Source organism: Euleptes europaea, chromosome 12 (genome assembly GCF_029931775.1).
Source record: "Euleptes europaea isolate rEulEur1 chromosome 12, rEulEur1.hap1, whole genome shotgun sequence".
Lineage (NCBI taxonomy): Eukaryota > Metazoa > Chordata > Lepidosauria > Squamata > Sphaerodactylidae > Euleptes > Euleptes europaea.
In genome coordinates, this window is record NC_079323.1 from 9,847,774 (window position 1) to 9,864,587 (window position 16,814).

General features: G+C 45.2%; 1 protein-coding gene across 1 annotated transcript in view; it reads left to right on the plus strand.

The window, feature by feature from the left end:
* The window catches only part of TMEM135 (transmembrane protein 135), a 200,758-nt gene that overhangs the window by 171,396 nt on the left and 12,548 nt on the right, over nt 1–16,814 (plus strand). Inside the window, exon 9 of the mRNA XM_056858328.1 lies at nt 580–649. Coding sequence (XP_056714306.1) covers nt 580–649 — 70 coding nt within the window. The remainder of the gene's footprint in view (nt 1–579; nt 650–16,814) is intronic.

The window sequence follows — 16,814 nt, forward strand, 5'->3', positions numbered from 1 at the left end:
CTTGTGCCAGTCTGAGAGGGGGCAAGGGGGCATTTCTACCTAACCTCCCCCCCCACGTTGCTCCAGTGCCCCACGTTGCACCTAATTTTGCTTGTGATGCTCTTTCAGATCCTCAGGAGTTACGGGACAAATGGTTGGCTGCTCGGGTTAGGGGGAAACACGGAAAAATCTGCTCTGCCAGCTTTTCCCATGGACTCTGCCTTTGGTTCCAACTTGTTACCTGGTGCTGGTAGGGGGCTGAGACTGAGAAGTACAGCTTGCCTAAGGCCTCCCCAGAGTGTTTAGGAATTTTTGGCAGAGCAAAGATTTGAGCTGGGTATTTCCTTGGATGCTCAGTCTCTTAGTCACTACCTTACGCTAGCTCTCCCTAGAACAAAGGCCTTGCCTTTACTCACATGTGCTACGAAGGGATTTTCGTATCCATTGTGTTTACATAAAGTAATACGTTTTTTGGACAAGGCAAAGAATAAGGAAGTAGCAGGAGAAGTGGGGAAGGCACAGCATGTTCACTTTTGAAGCTGGGAGGGAGGAAAAGAAAACATCCATCAACTGACGTTAGTTTGGTTCTTCTTTTTTCAGATGTAAGCATGGGCCGAGGCACAGATGTTGCAAGCACTATGAAGATAACTGCATCTCTTATTGCATTAAAGTGAGTGCCCCTCTGATTTGCTGAGATATAACTTATGAGTGGTAACTAGACTTAAAAAGTTTATGCAATTGATAAATGGGTAGCAAAGACAATGTCCTGTTCTGCATCTTTTGGGTGAGTTTGGGTCTGACTGCACCTTATATTGTTTCTGGGTCCACCCCAGGTCCTGTCAAACCAGATAATAATCCAGTCACTCCTAGCGATTTTAGAAAATGTCCCCTCCCTGCTACCCATATTCCCAACTTCCTCTCCCCCAGGGATGGACACCCCACTATTTCCCCTTTTGTGGAAACTTACACTTATGGATGGCCTATGCATACGTTTCCCTTTCCAGGGCCATTTCAGGTTGGGAAAATAGCCTGGCTATTGGAAAGGGGTGGGGGCTTAAGCCCTTTCTCCCTATGTACAGTGGTGTCTGATCCAAATTGTCCCCACGTGCATTCCTGAAAAATAAATTTAAATCACAACTCCCAGCATACATCTAGTTTGACAGTGCCTGGAGCAAACCTGAAAACTTTGTAATGTGTACTTGGGGCTTGAGCATGGACATGTCTATAAAAATATATAGCAGCTGAATGTGACTCATGCTGTCTGAGCTGCAATGTGCAGTTTTTTATGTTGATGCCAGTTCTGATGTCATCGTTACTTGTGATGTTCTTTCTTAATAGTATTCAAAAATTATGTTAAATAAATGGGAAACATTAAGGTGCTGTTAGGTTTCATTAATATATCTAATAGTCAGTTTGCCCTCAACTGCAGATGTTTAAGTCCACAGATTGGGGCCATGTAGACAGAAGGGAAATTTTTGAGCAAACTTGCTGCCCTCCAGAAGAATTTTTTTAAAAAAACTTTCCAGAATAATCTGGAAAGTTAAAAAAATGGAGACGGGTTGAAATCCCTCCCCCCCAAATGGATGAGCACCTCTGTTGACCCATCAAGGGAACTGGAGGAGGCAGTGCTGTATGTGAGTAGGGGAAGGTGAGCTGGAGCTACTGCTTCTGCTGCTCCCCACAGCTGGGCAGGCGGGACTGTGGGGAGACAGAGCAGGGGAGGGGGATGGACAAGAGGCCAGAGTGGCAGGGTGTGTGTGGGGGGGGGGACAAGCAGCAGAGGGCAGGCAGAGCATCAGGGAGACAGACAACAGGAAGGCCAGAGTGGCAGGGAGGCATGTGGGTGTGCAGAGCAGGAGGGGAGCAGGTGGGAAGGCAGGCAGAGTGATGCAGGAGGGGGTAAGTGTGAGGCCAGAGCAGTGGGGAGTGGGACAGGAAAGCAAGTGGGAGAGGGATATGCAGGATTCCTGCTCCTCCTACACGAGTTTTCCTTGGGTCCCTGTGGAAGGGTGGAGTGGGAAAACAGACCAAAGGTAGAGGGGCAAGTGTGCAAAGCAGAGGGAGGATGGCATCTCCTCCCTTCAAATCTCATTTGTGCCCGCTTGTGTTTTCATATAGCATTTTTGTGTCAGGTTTTTTTTAGATTAGGGATGTGCGCTCAAATATAACTGAGCCAAGTATGCATCCGAAAGATACCTTATTGATATATTTTTAGATATCGTCTAGTCTCCAAAATATATCCTGGATTTTTTGGGATACTGAAAAACGGGTCCTGAAAAATCTTGGAAATTCTCAGGGGGTTATTTAAAGGACGATTGCCTTGCAATTTTGGTGCCAGTGCCTTTAAAAACGCCCCCAGCCCCCTAGAAAAATTCCTCATAGGGAATAGTAGAGGCGAAAAATATTGGAAACTACTGTTAAGGTGGGTTATATGTTGGACAGGAGCTTTGGGGACAACAGCAAGCTCTGAATTGGGAGGCTGCAAACTGTCACAGGACACTTAACGTCCGAATTGTGTTAATGATCAGTGATTACATATCATGTAAAAGACAATACAGGAACGGGCTTCTTTGTTTTCTTGCCTGGTGTGGATTAATTGCTGTTGTCCTGTTGGCACGCCCTGATTTCTCCCAGAGAGGCTTCCTTGGAAGCATTGCTGTGGTCTTTGTCCCAGAATCCTCTGCTGTGTACACTGTTGCACTGTTCCTTGTGAGACACAAATCATGGCAGTTTTTTGAAACCGGGAATACTAGTATTTTTCAGTTCCAATATATCTGGATCCAAAAAACCTGATTATCATCATCATTACCACCATCATCATCATTTTGCTGCACACTGCTAGTTTAGATGCGGTAGGATATATTACATCTTATCGGCTTGCTTTTTCCTGATTTTTTTTCCTGACCTGTATTATGATTAGTGCAGACATGTCAGCTTCTTCAAAACTGACAGATTGGTATAGAAAGGAAGGACAGTTTCTATGCCAAGTACATTACACAGATGCTTTTGAAACAGTTATAACCGTTATAACATCAACAGTTATAAGCCATGAAATCTAAAACGAACCTTCATGTGCAGAAGCAGGACATTTCTGAATACGTGGGACAAACCGCCATCAGTTTTACTCCCTGTTTGTGAGCGCTTAGAGGCATCTGGCTGACCGCTGTCACAAACAGAACGCTAAGCTAGATGGATCTCGGTCTGATCCAGCGAGGATCAGTTGCGTATTTTTGTGGTTAAAAACATCAAGGGGAAGAAGTACGGGAGCAGCGTGTACAATTACCAAGAGGAGCACCGCTCCCGAAGTGTGCGGGGGCATCTTTACTTTGCGTCTTTAATACCCGTCCCATGAAAAAGGATCTTTGGGAAGAGTTCTGCTTCCCTTTACAGAGAGCCACTAGAGAGAAGGGTGCTCATTTTTAAGCGCTTAAAGTGAGTGAAAAGCAGAGCTCTGAGAATCTTGACTAATTTAATTACACACACAACTGTGTAACAGATCCCGCTTTCTGCCTTCCCCCCGAGCGCGAGTACTGGGAATGTGCTGCGTTCAGCAGCTTGAGGGGGCAGTGGCACCCATACAGCTGTGTCTCTCTGGCACACTGGGCTAGATTTCTTTTTCTTTTAATTGGACACTCTCAGCCTCAATGTATTTTAAGGGTAACGGGAGAAAGTCCACAGTTGTTCCACGAAGGGAGGGCAAGTCCGCAAGTCCATTGATATAAATTACCCTCTCCGCCCCCCTAGAATATGATCAGTGTGGGTTTTCTTTCCTTTCAGGGGAGCTGACAGTGTGGGGAGATTGGGTTTGGCCGGAGTTAGGCTCGCACAGGTGGACGCACCTGCTTGCGCGTCCTTTTTTTGGTGGGTTTCTAGAAACTTCGGGTTTTGCATTTTGGAAGAAACGTAAATGGCGCAGGCCAGCTTTTTCGGGGGGAGGCGTCTGCTGTCGCATTTGCCATGATATTTCTCCCCCCTTTGGATTTTCACACTTAATTGGTTCCTGGCATTTCCACGGCGAGTGTGAAGAACGGCATGTGAAAGAGAAGGTGCAGCTCAGCCGCCTGCATATTTTGATACAGTCTCTGTGCTGAGCTGTTCTCTCCTCCATTTGACGAGTGCCATGTGTCAGCCCTCTAGAGCGCATTGCGACCAGCTGGTTGGCAATATGACCCCATCCTGGCAGAGCAGTGTGAAGCATATACTCCGGCCCTCATTGAAAGATACCTTATTGAACATACATTACCTTATTAAACATGCAGCAAAATTAGCCGGCGAATCAGGATGGAAATAATGAAAATCATGTTGTGTAGAGTTGTGTAGAGTAGAATATCAGACTGGGGTTGGGGAGACCCAGCTTCAGATTTCCATTCTGCCATGGAAGCTTGCTTGGTGTGACCTTGGTACAGTACACACACACACACACACACAAAATACAGCACGATGGTATCAACCAGTCTACACACTAAGTGATCTGCTTCCCAAAGTTCATGAGTTGTGTTTCACAACACGCTGAAACTAGAGCAGTTGGAACCTGCCCAAAATCCAAGGTTGTAAATGCTGTTGTAGCTTGCTCTAGAGGAAAATTCCAGGATGTGAACTTGCTCAAAAGTACAGGAACGAGATCTCTGGATATATTATTCCTCGTTTCGAACCATTGCTTAGATAGCTTTTCATGGCCCCCTTCTGAGGCTTAACATGAAGTTATGGTATGCCTGTAATGTGCAGTACAGACTGGTGCATCTGCCAGGCTGTACATAATGTGTTTCAGAGACCATGTGACTGTCAGAGCACTTGCAACTAGGCCTCCCATTTATTCGTCCAGGATAGGAATTACCTTCCTCCTGCCCTAATTTTTCACCCCCGGGCAATTGAAGAGCAGGAGAAAAAATGACTTCCGCATAGAGACACTCGAGGAATTTCTCCTTGTCTCTATGGTAAAGACAATAGAGACTGGGGGAGGCAGCCTAGAGTGTCACACAGATGTGACATCACATCCTTGCCAAACTCCACCCTCCACAGCCACTGCCTCCCAAATTTCCTGGCATTTGCCAAGACAGTATTGGGAACCCTACCTGCCACCCATCTTCATGCCAGTCCCAATTTCAAATGCTGCTGGTCCTTAGGAATTAATCAAATCAGCATGGAGGAGAAAGAAACTTATTACTTTTAAGGGAGTCTTCTTTTTGCATTTCCCATTCCCCCCACTATTGTTAATCTTCCAAGCAATATTTTAATATTGGAGGCAGATTTGACTTGTGAATTCTGCAAGAAGGGAGTTTTGGGTCATAGGTGAACAGCAGGGAACATCTGAAAGGGCATAACACAAATGGAATCTACTACTTAAGAGTTTCCTTGGATGACTTGCTCTTAAATTTTCTAAGCAGTAAATAAAAGTGCATTGAGAGTGATGGCATCTGTATTTTTGGTTAGATGCTACATGCTTCTTGGAGAGGGGAGAGAATATAGAGCCGAGGCTCTTGGCTGATAGACCTGGTTCTGACATGTGCATTGATTCAGCTATGGCACTGACTTTCTGCTCCGGAGTGCGCTTTAAGCCCTGCACAAGACGAAAATCCTTTTCGCTTAAATCAGTCTTCCTTGGTTTGAATTTCACTGCTTATGTATATTTCCAGCAGTGCCTGCCAGTGCTTCTTTCAGTGCGCAAAAGGTCCCTTTTAATCACACCCAAAATTCTTATACACTGAGCCAGTAAAATGATATATGCACAGCAATCGGCCCTATAAATATATCTTGGAGATTTTTTTTAAAAAGCTGTACATTTAAAATAGCAAGGAACGTCCCCTCATGAATGCTAACAGACCATTCACCCTGTGTCCTGTTTCTCAAGAAGCAAGTGCCAAGACATTCAGCCAGGAAATGTGGCAAGACATTCAATCATACATTGGTGAACTACCTGTGTGCTTGAACAGTGGTATCTGATATTAGCTGAGCATTTCCAGATTCAATGGATATGAAAACAAAAGTCAGCTAAATATCTTTCGTTAGGACCTGAGCAGCTGGGAGAGAGACAGAGGAGGAGCTTAGAGACAGCTGCAGCTGGATGAAGGTAATTGCTGTGCTGTTGATTGCTGAGGAGTGGGGCTGAGAGTATTTAAAAAGGCTCTGCTTGCCAGAGGCTGGCCTGAGCAGCTGGGAGAGAGACAGAGGAGGAGCTTAGAGACAGCTGTAGCTGGCTGAAGATAATTGCTGTGCTGTTGATTGCTGAGGGGTGGGGCTGAGAGTATTTAAACAGGCTCTGCTTGCCAGAGGCTGGCCTGAGCAGCTGGGAGAGAGATAGAGGAGGAGCTTAGAGACAGCTGAAGCTGATTGCTGTGCTGTTGATTGCTGAGGGGTGGGGCTGAGAATATTTAAACAGGCTCTGCTTGCCAGAGGCGCGAGCCGAAGGGCGAGAGCACAAGTGCTCGTGGCTTGTGGCTGTTAGCCTGGGGGTCATGTCTGGGTGCCTTGAAACAAAGTTTGTATTTGTAATTTACTCTGAGACCGGGAGTGTCGTGAAGCTTTTAGTAGGGTTACCATTGAGGGATTGTGCAAGAAATCATACCATATCTGCAATGAATCAAAGCGGAATGGCAGGTGAGAGAGTGGAGGCAGTAACATGCAAGGTTTGTGGAATGTTTGTTTTCCTACCCGAGGGTAACTGCAATTACACATGCAGTAAGTGTAAGTTGGTGGCTCTACTGGAAGAGAAAATAAGGGGACTTGAGGCACGCATGTCTACACTGCAGAGTATAAAAGAAGGGGATGAGTTCGTGGACCAAACTCTTGAAAACCTCTTGGGAGGGCAAGAGGAGGAGGAGGGCCAAATAACTCAATGTAGGGAGGGGGACCCACCTCAGGAGAAGAACATGTGGAAGAATGTTACCCGTAGAAATAGGAAAGTCAGGAGACATTCTGTTCCTCTGCTGCTTAGCAATCGGTTTCAAAACCTCCCTATAGATGCTGAGCCTGGATCATTGGAACAAAGGTTCAGTGCCCAGTCCTCTCTGGTCTCTCAGGTCCCTGTGGATGACAGGATTCAAACTTCTGCTCCCCAATGTAGGAATAGGCGAGTGTTGGTTATTGGGGATTCCCTAATGAGAGGGGTAGAGGGTAAAGTGGGTCGACCGGACTTGTTGTCTCGAGAGGTGTGTTGTCTGCCAGGAGTGCGTATCCGGGATGTGGCGGAAAGACTGGATAGAGTTGTTAGACCCACAGATCATTATCCCTTCCTTCTTATTCATGTAGGAACAAACGATACTGCCTGGCACAGCCCAGAAAGTGTTAAAAGGGACTATACAGCTTTGGGTAAAAAGGTGAAGGAACTGGGAGCACAGGTTGTGTTTTTGTCGATTCTTCCTATAGTAGACCGTGGTTTGGGACGAGAACGAAAAATTCTGGAAATAAATGAGTGGCTGCGTCGATGGTGTCGCCAGGAAAGGTTTGGTTTTTTGGACCATGGCTTATGCTACCTGGATAATGCTCTTCTATCGGGAGATGGTTTGCACCTCTCAAAGGTGGGTAAAAATGTGTTTGGCCACAGCCTTGCAAGCCTGATAAGGAGGGCTTTAAACTAAATCTTCCGGGACGTAAATTTAAAGCCTCAAGTGAGGACAATAACTGCAAATATAGTTATGAATGATATGCAGAGGATAGCACATACGCAAGGAAAGACAGTTCAAAAATGTAACAATGGGAGGGAGACAATTTTAAATAAGCTGCCAAGAAGAAGGACCTGTGGTCTAAGGTGTCTCTACACTAATGCACAGTGCATGGGAAATAAGCAAGATGAGCTAGAACTTTTAATAGCAAAAAGCAAATATGATATAATAGGCATTACGGAAACCTGGTGGGACGAGTCTCATGATTGGAATGTATTAATTGAAGGGTATAACCTATTTCAGAGAAATAGACCAAATCGGAAGGGGGGAGGGGTAGCATTATACGTTAGGGATGATTACACCTGCGAGGAGATCCAGGACTTAAACGCTGGAACCCAGCTTGACACCATCTGGGTAAAAATTAAGGGAGAGAAAAATAGTGATGTCATTGTGGGGGTATTCCACAGTGGGTAGCCGTGTTAGTCTGTCTGCAGTAGTAGAAAAGAGCAGGAGTCCAGTAGCACCTTAAAGACTAACAAAAATATTTTCTGGCAGGGTATGAGCTTTCGTGATCCACAGCTCTGAAGAAGTGAGCTGTGGCTCACGAAAGCTCATACCCTGCCAGAAAATATTTTTGTTAGTCTTTAAGGTGCTACTGGACTCTTGCTCTTTTCTACTATTGTGGGGTATATTATAGACCCCCAAGCCAAACTGAAGAGTTAGATGATGCTTTCCTGGAACAGATGTCCAAGCATTCAAAAAAGAAAGATGTAGTAGTAATGGGAGATTTCAATTATCCTGACATCTGTTGGAAGGCTAACTCTGCCAAAACAACTAGGTCCGACAAATTCCTCACTTCCTTTGCAGACAACTTCATAGTCCAAAAAGTAGAAGAAGCGACAAGGGGAACAGCCATTTTGGATCTGATCTTAACCAATAATGATGACTTGGTTTATGGGGTAAAAGGAGTGGGATCTTTAGGTGGGAGTGACCATGTTCTCCTGGAGTTTGTTATACAGCAGAAAGGAGAAGCAAGAAATAGTCAAACATGTACTCTAGACTTTAAGAAAGCTGATTTCAATAAATTTAGGGAGCTACTGGGTGTGATCCCGTGGGTGAGAATATTGAATGAGAAGGGATGGGAAATTCTTAAAAGGGATATATTGAAGGCGCAATTTCAATCAATTCTCACGAGGAGAAAAAAAAAAGGTAGAGGTTTGAAGAAACCAGGGTGGATGACTAAAGAACTTTTGGTTGAGATAGGATTTAAGAAGGGCATGTACAAGAAATGGAAAAAGGGAGAAATCAACAAAGAGGAATTCAAACAAGTAGCCAGCACATGTAGGGAGAAAGTCAGGAAGGCTAAACCACAGAATGAGCTCCGGCTAGCCAGGGAAGTTAAAAATAATAAAAAAGGGTTTTTTGGTTATGTCTGTAACAAAAGGAAGATCAAGGTAACAATTGGGTCATTGCGTGGAGAGGATGGTGAGTTATTAACAGGGGAGGCAGAAAAGGCAGAATTACTTAACTCCTTTTTTGTATCAGTCTTCTCCCAAAAGGGGAATAGTGCTCAACCTGGGAATAATGGAGCAAAGGATGCAATAGGGGAATTACAGCATAGTATAGACACTGAGATAGTACAGGAATACCTGGCTACTCTTAATGAATTCAAGTCCCCGGGGCCGGACGAACTGCATCCAAGGGTGTTAAAAGAACTGGCTGAAGTGATTTCAGAACCACTGGCAATAATCTTTGAAAATTCCTGGAGGAGGGCTAATGTGGTCCCCATCTTTAAAAAGGGGGGGGGAAGAAATCCCAAACAATTATCGCCCAGTCAGCCTGACATCAATACCAGGTAAGATACTAGAGCAGATAATTAAACAGACGGTCTGTAAGCACTTAGAAAGAAATGCCGTGCTCACTGAGTCAAAAACAGGTCATGCCAAACTAATCTCATATCTTTTTTTGAAAGAGTGACAAGTATGGTAGATAAAGGAAATGCTGTAGATGTAGTGTACCTTGATTTCAGTGAAGCCTTTGATAAAGTCCCCCATGATCTTCTTGAAACAAAGCTAGTAAAATGTGGGCTGGACACTGCTACTGTTAGGTGGATTGGTAATTGGTTGACCAACCGAACCCAAAGGGTGCTCATTAATGGCACAACTTCATCCTGGAGAGGAGTGACCAGTGGGGTACCACAGGGGTCTGTCCTGGGACCGGTACTATTTAATATTTTTATAAATGACTTGGATGATGGAATAGAGAGCATGCTAATCAAATTTGCAGATGACACCCAAGTTAGGAGTAGTAGTTAATACCCCGGAGGGTAGGGTTAGTGTTCAGAATGACCTCGATAGACTGGAGAGCTGGGCCATAAGCAATAAAATGGATTTCAGTAGGGAGAAGTGTAAAGTACTTCACTTAGGCAGAAACTACATAAGGCACAGGTACAAGATGGGAGATAGTTGGCTTGACAACAGAACATGTGAAAAAGAACTGGGAGTCTTAGTGGACCACAAACTGAACTTGAGTCAACAGTGTGATATGGCAGCTAAGAAGGCCAATGCAATTCTGGGCTGCATCAATAGAAGTATTGTGTCTAGATCAAGGGAAGTAATACTACCACTGTATTCTGCATTGGTCAAACCTCACTTGGAATACTGTGCCCAGTTTTGGGCTCCACAATTTTAGAAGGATGTTGACAAGCTGGAGCGCGTCCAGAGGAGGGCGACCAGAATGGTCAAAGGTCTGGAATCTATGCCCTATAAGGAGAGACTTAGGGAGTTGGGTTTGTTTTGTTTGGAGAAGAGAAGGTTGAGGGGAGACATGATGGCCATGTTTAAATATTTGAAGGGATGTCATGTTGATGAGGGAACTAGCTTGTTCTCTGTTGCTCCAGAGACTAGGACATGGAGTAATGGATTTAAACTAATAGAAAAGCGATTCCATCTAAACATTAGGAAGAACTTTCTGACGGTGAGGGCTGTTCGACAGTGGAATGAGCTGCCTTGGAGGGTGATGGAGTCCCCGTCTTTGGAGGTCTTTAAGCAGAGGCTAGATGGCCACCTGTCGGGAGTGCTTTGATTGTGGGATCCTGCATGGCGGGGGGAGAGTTGGGGTCACTGGGGATGTGGGGGGAGGTAGTTGTTAATTTCCTGCATTGTGCAGGGGGTTGGACTAGATGACCCTGGTGGTCCCTTCTAACTCTATGATTCTATAGGACCAACCAAAGTATCTCAAAATAGTGTGCAGGCTTCCAAGTTCTCCAGAATCTCTACATCAGGCTGGGGGAAAAGGGGGGAGGTGTTAAGGTCTTTGGCTCAAATTATATGCAAATCTTATTGTAGACAAAATTAGGGTGGGGTGGGTCTAGCTGATTTGAAGAAGGGAAAAATTGGGAGAAGAAGGAAAAAGTAGTATCAGTTAAGCATGGAAAGGCACTCTAGGTGACAAGGTCGTCTCTATTAGAAACATGAATAGAATAAAGGTCACAAGGCAGAACTCTGGGTTGGATCCAACCAACTTTTCCACTGGTGAAAAGGAAATGAGGGGGTCCCTTTGGACCACAAAAAAGTCTGTATTTGGGATCATGGGACCTTCATGGACAAAAGCCATGTGTGATGTGGACTGTATTAAGGAGTAGAATTGGATGAGATTATACAAAAAAAGTTGTCTTGACCCAACCTTTTGCCTTGGAGAGTTGACACAATTCATGACCATATCAATTGGCCAGGGATCCTGGAGGTTTTTTGTTGTCATCTTTTGGGCATGGAGTAGGGGTCACTGGGGGTGTGGGGGGGAGGTAGTTGTGAATTGGTGGTCCCTTCCAACTGTATGATTCTATTATTCAATTGTTGATGCTGCAAGTTTTGCTATGAAGACATTTGACGGTGTTCAAAGTTAAAAACAACTGAAGAAAAAGGGGAACAAAGAAACTCAACCAGAAAGTCAAGGGGTTGAGCTAAACACCATCTAATATAACAACCAATGAATCTATTTTTATTATATATTGTGCACAAATGTATTTAAAAACACAGGGCCTAAAATACATGCTTCTTTAAAAGCACAAACATAGTTATAGATATTTATAACTATGTTTGTGCTCTTAAAGAAGCCTGTATTTTAGGCCCTGTGTTTTTAAATACATTTGCACACAATATATAATAAAAAATGAGATTTATTGGTTGTGATATTAGACGGTGTTCCAAGTTAGCAATCAGATGTGAGCCGATCACTCTGTTTCTTTGGTTCATGCAAATGCCTGCTGAAACAACTTGCATCAGGTCTTCCCAAAACTGCACACCAAGCTTCTGGATTTCCCTGTGACTCAGCGTGGCTTCCAGTAGTCTCTGGAAGCTGTATAGGCCCTCTTGTGTCTGCAAGACAAGAAACCACATCCGATTTTGCTCTCTGGAATGTATTATTGCTTTTTGGAACTGGTGCATTCGTACTGGTGCCAGTAGCTTAAGTATGGCTAAACAGTTGGGAATCAGCCCCACGCCTGGTTGCCTCCTCTCCTCCGGTGTGTGTACAGCTCAGATCTCACCATCTACCCATCAGACCTGCTTGGGTCGAACCTTTGTATCCGCACTGGTTAACCACAATAAGAGATAATCAGGGTTCCTTGTTAACCCTAGGTTAACCCTAAGATCTTAAACTGTGATTGGAAGGGACCCATTCTAACACACTCCTGAGTCGTGTCCAGCTCTGATTTGAAATGGCTGTCGTTCCTTGATCCTGTTTTTATATTAATTAAGCAGATGCAGCACGCCTCCTGATGTTTGGATAATTTCTTCCTGGTTCGCGATATGCGTGGTTTGAGGTTTTAAAGAGAATGACTACTTGGGTTGAGCTTTTCCTAGGGTGAGCTTTTCCTAGGGATGTGTCTGGACAGAATCAGCAGGAGCTGTCTACTAAGGGAAGGGCCTGTGTGGTTTTGTAATTTTCTTTATGAAAGGGTTGAGTTTTCTACTCTGCAAAGGGTGGCTGCCAGGGGCTTCCTCTGATTGTCGTTCTTTCCCTTCCCGCCAAACATCTTGACTTCCCATCATCGTACCTGCTTCAACATCGCATTTGGCTGCTCCCCCCCCCCCAAGTCTCTGTACTGTACTAAGTGGCTTAACCAGCTTTCTTCCTAGATCATAACTCTTTTTTATTCCACCCTTTCTCCACGTACCTCCCATGGTTCTCCCTTCCGCATTTTATCCACACAATGATCCTGTGAGGTAGGGTAGGCTGAGAGAATGGCCACCCTAGGGTCAGCCAGTGAGCTTCATGGTTGAGAGGGGATTTGAACCCAGGCCTCCCCTGCTCGTAATCTGACAGTCTAAATGTTATGCCACACTGCCTTGCCTGCCCTCAAATAGTGACAAAATCTGACCATCTCAAAAGGAGAGATGTTAATATTTATAATTGCCTAATAAGGTTAGATTTTTATAAGCTTGGAAAATACAGGGTTTTTTGTTTGTTTTCTTCCTTCTGGATTGTTTGCTTCCGGTGAGCCAGCGTGGTGTAGTGGTTAAGAGCGCTGGACTCTGATTTGGAGAACCGGGTTTGATTCCCCACCCCTCCACATGAGCGGCGGAGGCTGATTTGGTGGACTGGATTTGTTTCCCCACTCCTACACACGAAGCCAGCTGGGTGACCTTGGGCTAGTCACAGCTCTCTTAGAGCTCTCTCAGCCCCACCTACCTCACAGGGGAGGGGAAGGGAAGATGATTGTAAGCCGGTTTGATTCTTCCTTAAGTGGTAGAGAAAGTTGGCATATAAAAACTAACTCCTCCTCCTCCTCCTCCTTCTTCCTCTTCCTCCTCCTCCACTTGGCAGTATTGAGAATATTGGACAGCTTTGCAGACAGAAATCACAGATGGATAGTACTGTGCTTAGCAAGTAAATTCTCCTAATTCAGAGAAATGAAAAGCACTTTAGTTCTACAAAAGGCTGTTCATCCCAGCCACTTCAGGTGCCTTGGCTGGAGAAGTGGGATGTAAATCCTGGCGATAAAAGAAATACCTGCAGGACACGTTAGACAAATCCAAGGGAAGTCGGGGGCACCTGAAAATTGATGTATCCTGTGTACTTCAATGCTCATGTGTTCTTCTTTTGCTCTGTGAGGCTGGATATAACATATAGTTCTCTGGGTGAACCCTAAGGACATGCAATATATGTGGGGAGATGAAAATGCTGCAAAGCTATTAATTTATTGAAAGGGCTTGTTTTTCCCAAGCTGCATTTGGGGGTTGGGAGGCATTTTCCTCCTTTCAGCGTGTGGTTTGGCTCTGTTCAGCGGCTTGAGTCATCCGGAGCTGTCTGGTTTCGGATAGGCCGTGCTCTCTTTCCTCCTGCTCCCGGCCACAATGTAATCTACATTGTGCGGGCTCATCTGCGGGTAGCAGTATTTATGAGAGTTCACTTCGAGCGGTGGATTTGACAATCTCCTGCGAGATTCCCCTGCCGCGCCCCCGGGGCTGGATGGAGTTTTATGAGTGACGGGCTATTAAGAAATGGGTGAAGAAGGCAAAGAGAGGACAGAGAAGTCTTGGGGACTGGAAAAGCGAATCGTGGTGTTGGAGGGTGTGTGAGTGGGGTTTGCCAGATTAGAGTCCGCCGCTCATGTGGAGGAGTGGGGAATCAAATCCGGTTCTCCAAATTAGAGTCCACTGCTCTTAACCACTACACCACGCTGGCACTACACCAGATGGCCCAGGAAGAAAATCGCAGGCTTTTGGCCTGATGGGGGGTGCCGTTTTGGGGTGACGTATACTGCCATATGTTTGGTCTGTTTTGAGGACCAGAAGAATGCCAGGGGTAGCAGAAGCACAGGCAAGCTGGCCAGGAAAGACAGGGGCTTAAATAAAACTTTCCCTTTGCTTTATTACCATATGAATATCTTTCTGCAGATGTCCAAAGCGTCTACTTCATTACCAAACTCTGTTTTGAATATTTGCCTTGTATTGAGTTGCAGCGTTGGAACAGATCTTGGTTGCTGGCTTTTTCAAAAAAGTATCTGCTTTAGAAGGGAATTCATCTGCATGGTAATATTTGCCAATCTGTAACTTTTCTTCCCTTTTCTCACCCCTCTGGCTCTTTTGAAGCCTTTAAGACAAATAAAAATTTTCTGCTGCGCAGATTAATCTTTAGCAGAGAAGGAGCACAGAGCCATGAAATGTAAGGTTCAAATCCTTTGGGTTTTTTTAAATACTCCATAGATAGATTTTCTTCCCTTCATGTGCGCTTAAAATCTTTAATTGACGCATTACTTAGAAAGAATTATAGGTATTCTTCCCCTCATTTGTTCTCTTACTAAGCTGTAACTCCCATGGCAATTTATTACCCAACAGAATTTGACCCATATAAACTTGTACTAAGAAATGGGCTTGGTGGCCAGCAGTAACTGTTAAGAGCTGATTCAAACTATTTTTTGAGGGGGGGTGAATGTGCGCTTTTTAAAAAGGTAAATATTCATGTACTGCCTTTCTTCTCTCTAGGGTTGCCAGGTCCCTCTTTGCCACCGGCAGGAGGTTTTGGGGGCAGAGCCTGATGAGAGCAGGGTTTGGGGAGGGAAAGGACTTCAATGCCATAGAGTCCAATTGCCAAAGCGGCCATTTTCTCCGGGGGAACTGATCTCTATCAGCTGGAGATCAATTGTAATAGCGGGAGAGCTCCCGCTAGTACCTGAAGGTTGGCAACCCGACTTCTCTCCCAGCAAACCCAGGAAAGTGATACAGTCGTCACACCAGTTGTGCTGCTGTATATTAGCCAGGTCTCTAACATGTAAGCTTCCTACATACAGAGGTTTTGTTGTGGGAAGGTTTTCAGACAGCATGGCTTATATCCATCCTGCAGCGTGTATAGAATGGTTTTTGGTGACTGCCATGTGGCTGAGAGAGCGTATTTGGATTATGCCTAGACTCCCCCCCCCCCTTTATTCATTATGTTCATGAAGCTAGCGTGTTGAGGATGTATACAGAAGGAGCCTTAAGGGTCATCCAGCAGTTGTGGAATTCTCTTCTACTGGAGGCTTGAAGAAGAAGAGTTGGTTTTTATATGCCGACTTTCTCTACCACTTTAGGGAGAATCAAATCGACTTACAATCGCCTTCCTTCCACCCCCCCCCCCCCGCCACAACAGACATCCTGTGAGGCAGGTGAGGCTGAGAGCTCTAACAGAGCTGTGACTAGCCCAAGGTCACCCAGCTGGCTTCTTGTGTAGGAGTGGGGAAACTTATCCAGATTAGCCTCTGCTGCTCATGTGGAGGAGTGGGGAATCGAACCCGGTTCTCCAGATCAGACGCCACCGCTCCAAACCACTGCTTTTAACCACTACAGCACGCTGGCTGTCAAAATCTTTGTCAGAGGCTTGTCATAGTTCATGTCCAAATCTCTTTCAGGGGCATCATAAGACCTTTGGACCGGGTTTTTAGAGGTTAATTCTCAGTACGGCAAGACGTTTTTAAGAAGTTTATAATGACTATAGCGTTTACAGTGTCTGCAGTCATGGGAAACGAGGACAGGTCCTCTTACAGATGAAGAAGGGGATTAAAGAACAGGATACAGAGGGATGAGTCTCACACCAGGGGGAAGCAAGCGGTGGGATCCCCCCCCCCCTGGGGAGGAACCAGTGCTATTTTTTATATTCAAAAATAAATCTGGAGTCCGGAGGAGCTAGTAAGAATCTGGAATCAGGAGGAGCTAGTAACGAGGTGGCTGAGTTTATGGATATCTCTACGTTGTTCAGGATGATGAGATCCAAAGCAAACTGGGAAGAGCTATAGAAAGATCTCTCCAAACTGGATAGATGTTCAGCTAAATGGCAAACAGGTTTAATTGGACGTAAGTGATGCGTGTTGGGCCAAAAATGAAATACCTTAACCGGGGGAAAAAGGAGATGTATCTGATGGGTTCTGAATTGGCGGCGCCTGCTCCGGAAAGAGATCTTGAGGTCACGGTGGATGGAAATGTCAGAGTGTGGCAATCGGGTAGGGGGTAGGGGGTGGAATGAGTGTCAGGAATTACTAGGAAATGGATGGAAAACAGAACAGCCAGTGTGTTTATTTAAACGAATGGTTCTGCAACACTTAGAATACTATGTCCTATCCTTCTGCTCAGGCCACCTCCAAACAGGTGGTTGGAGAGCTGGAGAAGGTGCAGAAAAGAATGACCAAAAATGAATAAGGGGGCTTGGTACCTTCTCATTTGCACATTAGGGCTGTTAAGTTCAGAAGATGACTAAGGGTTG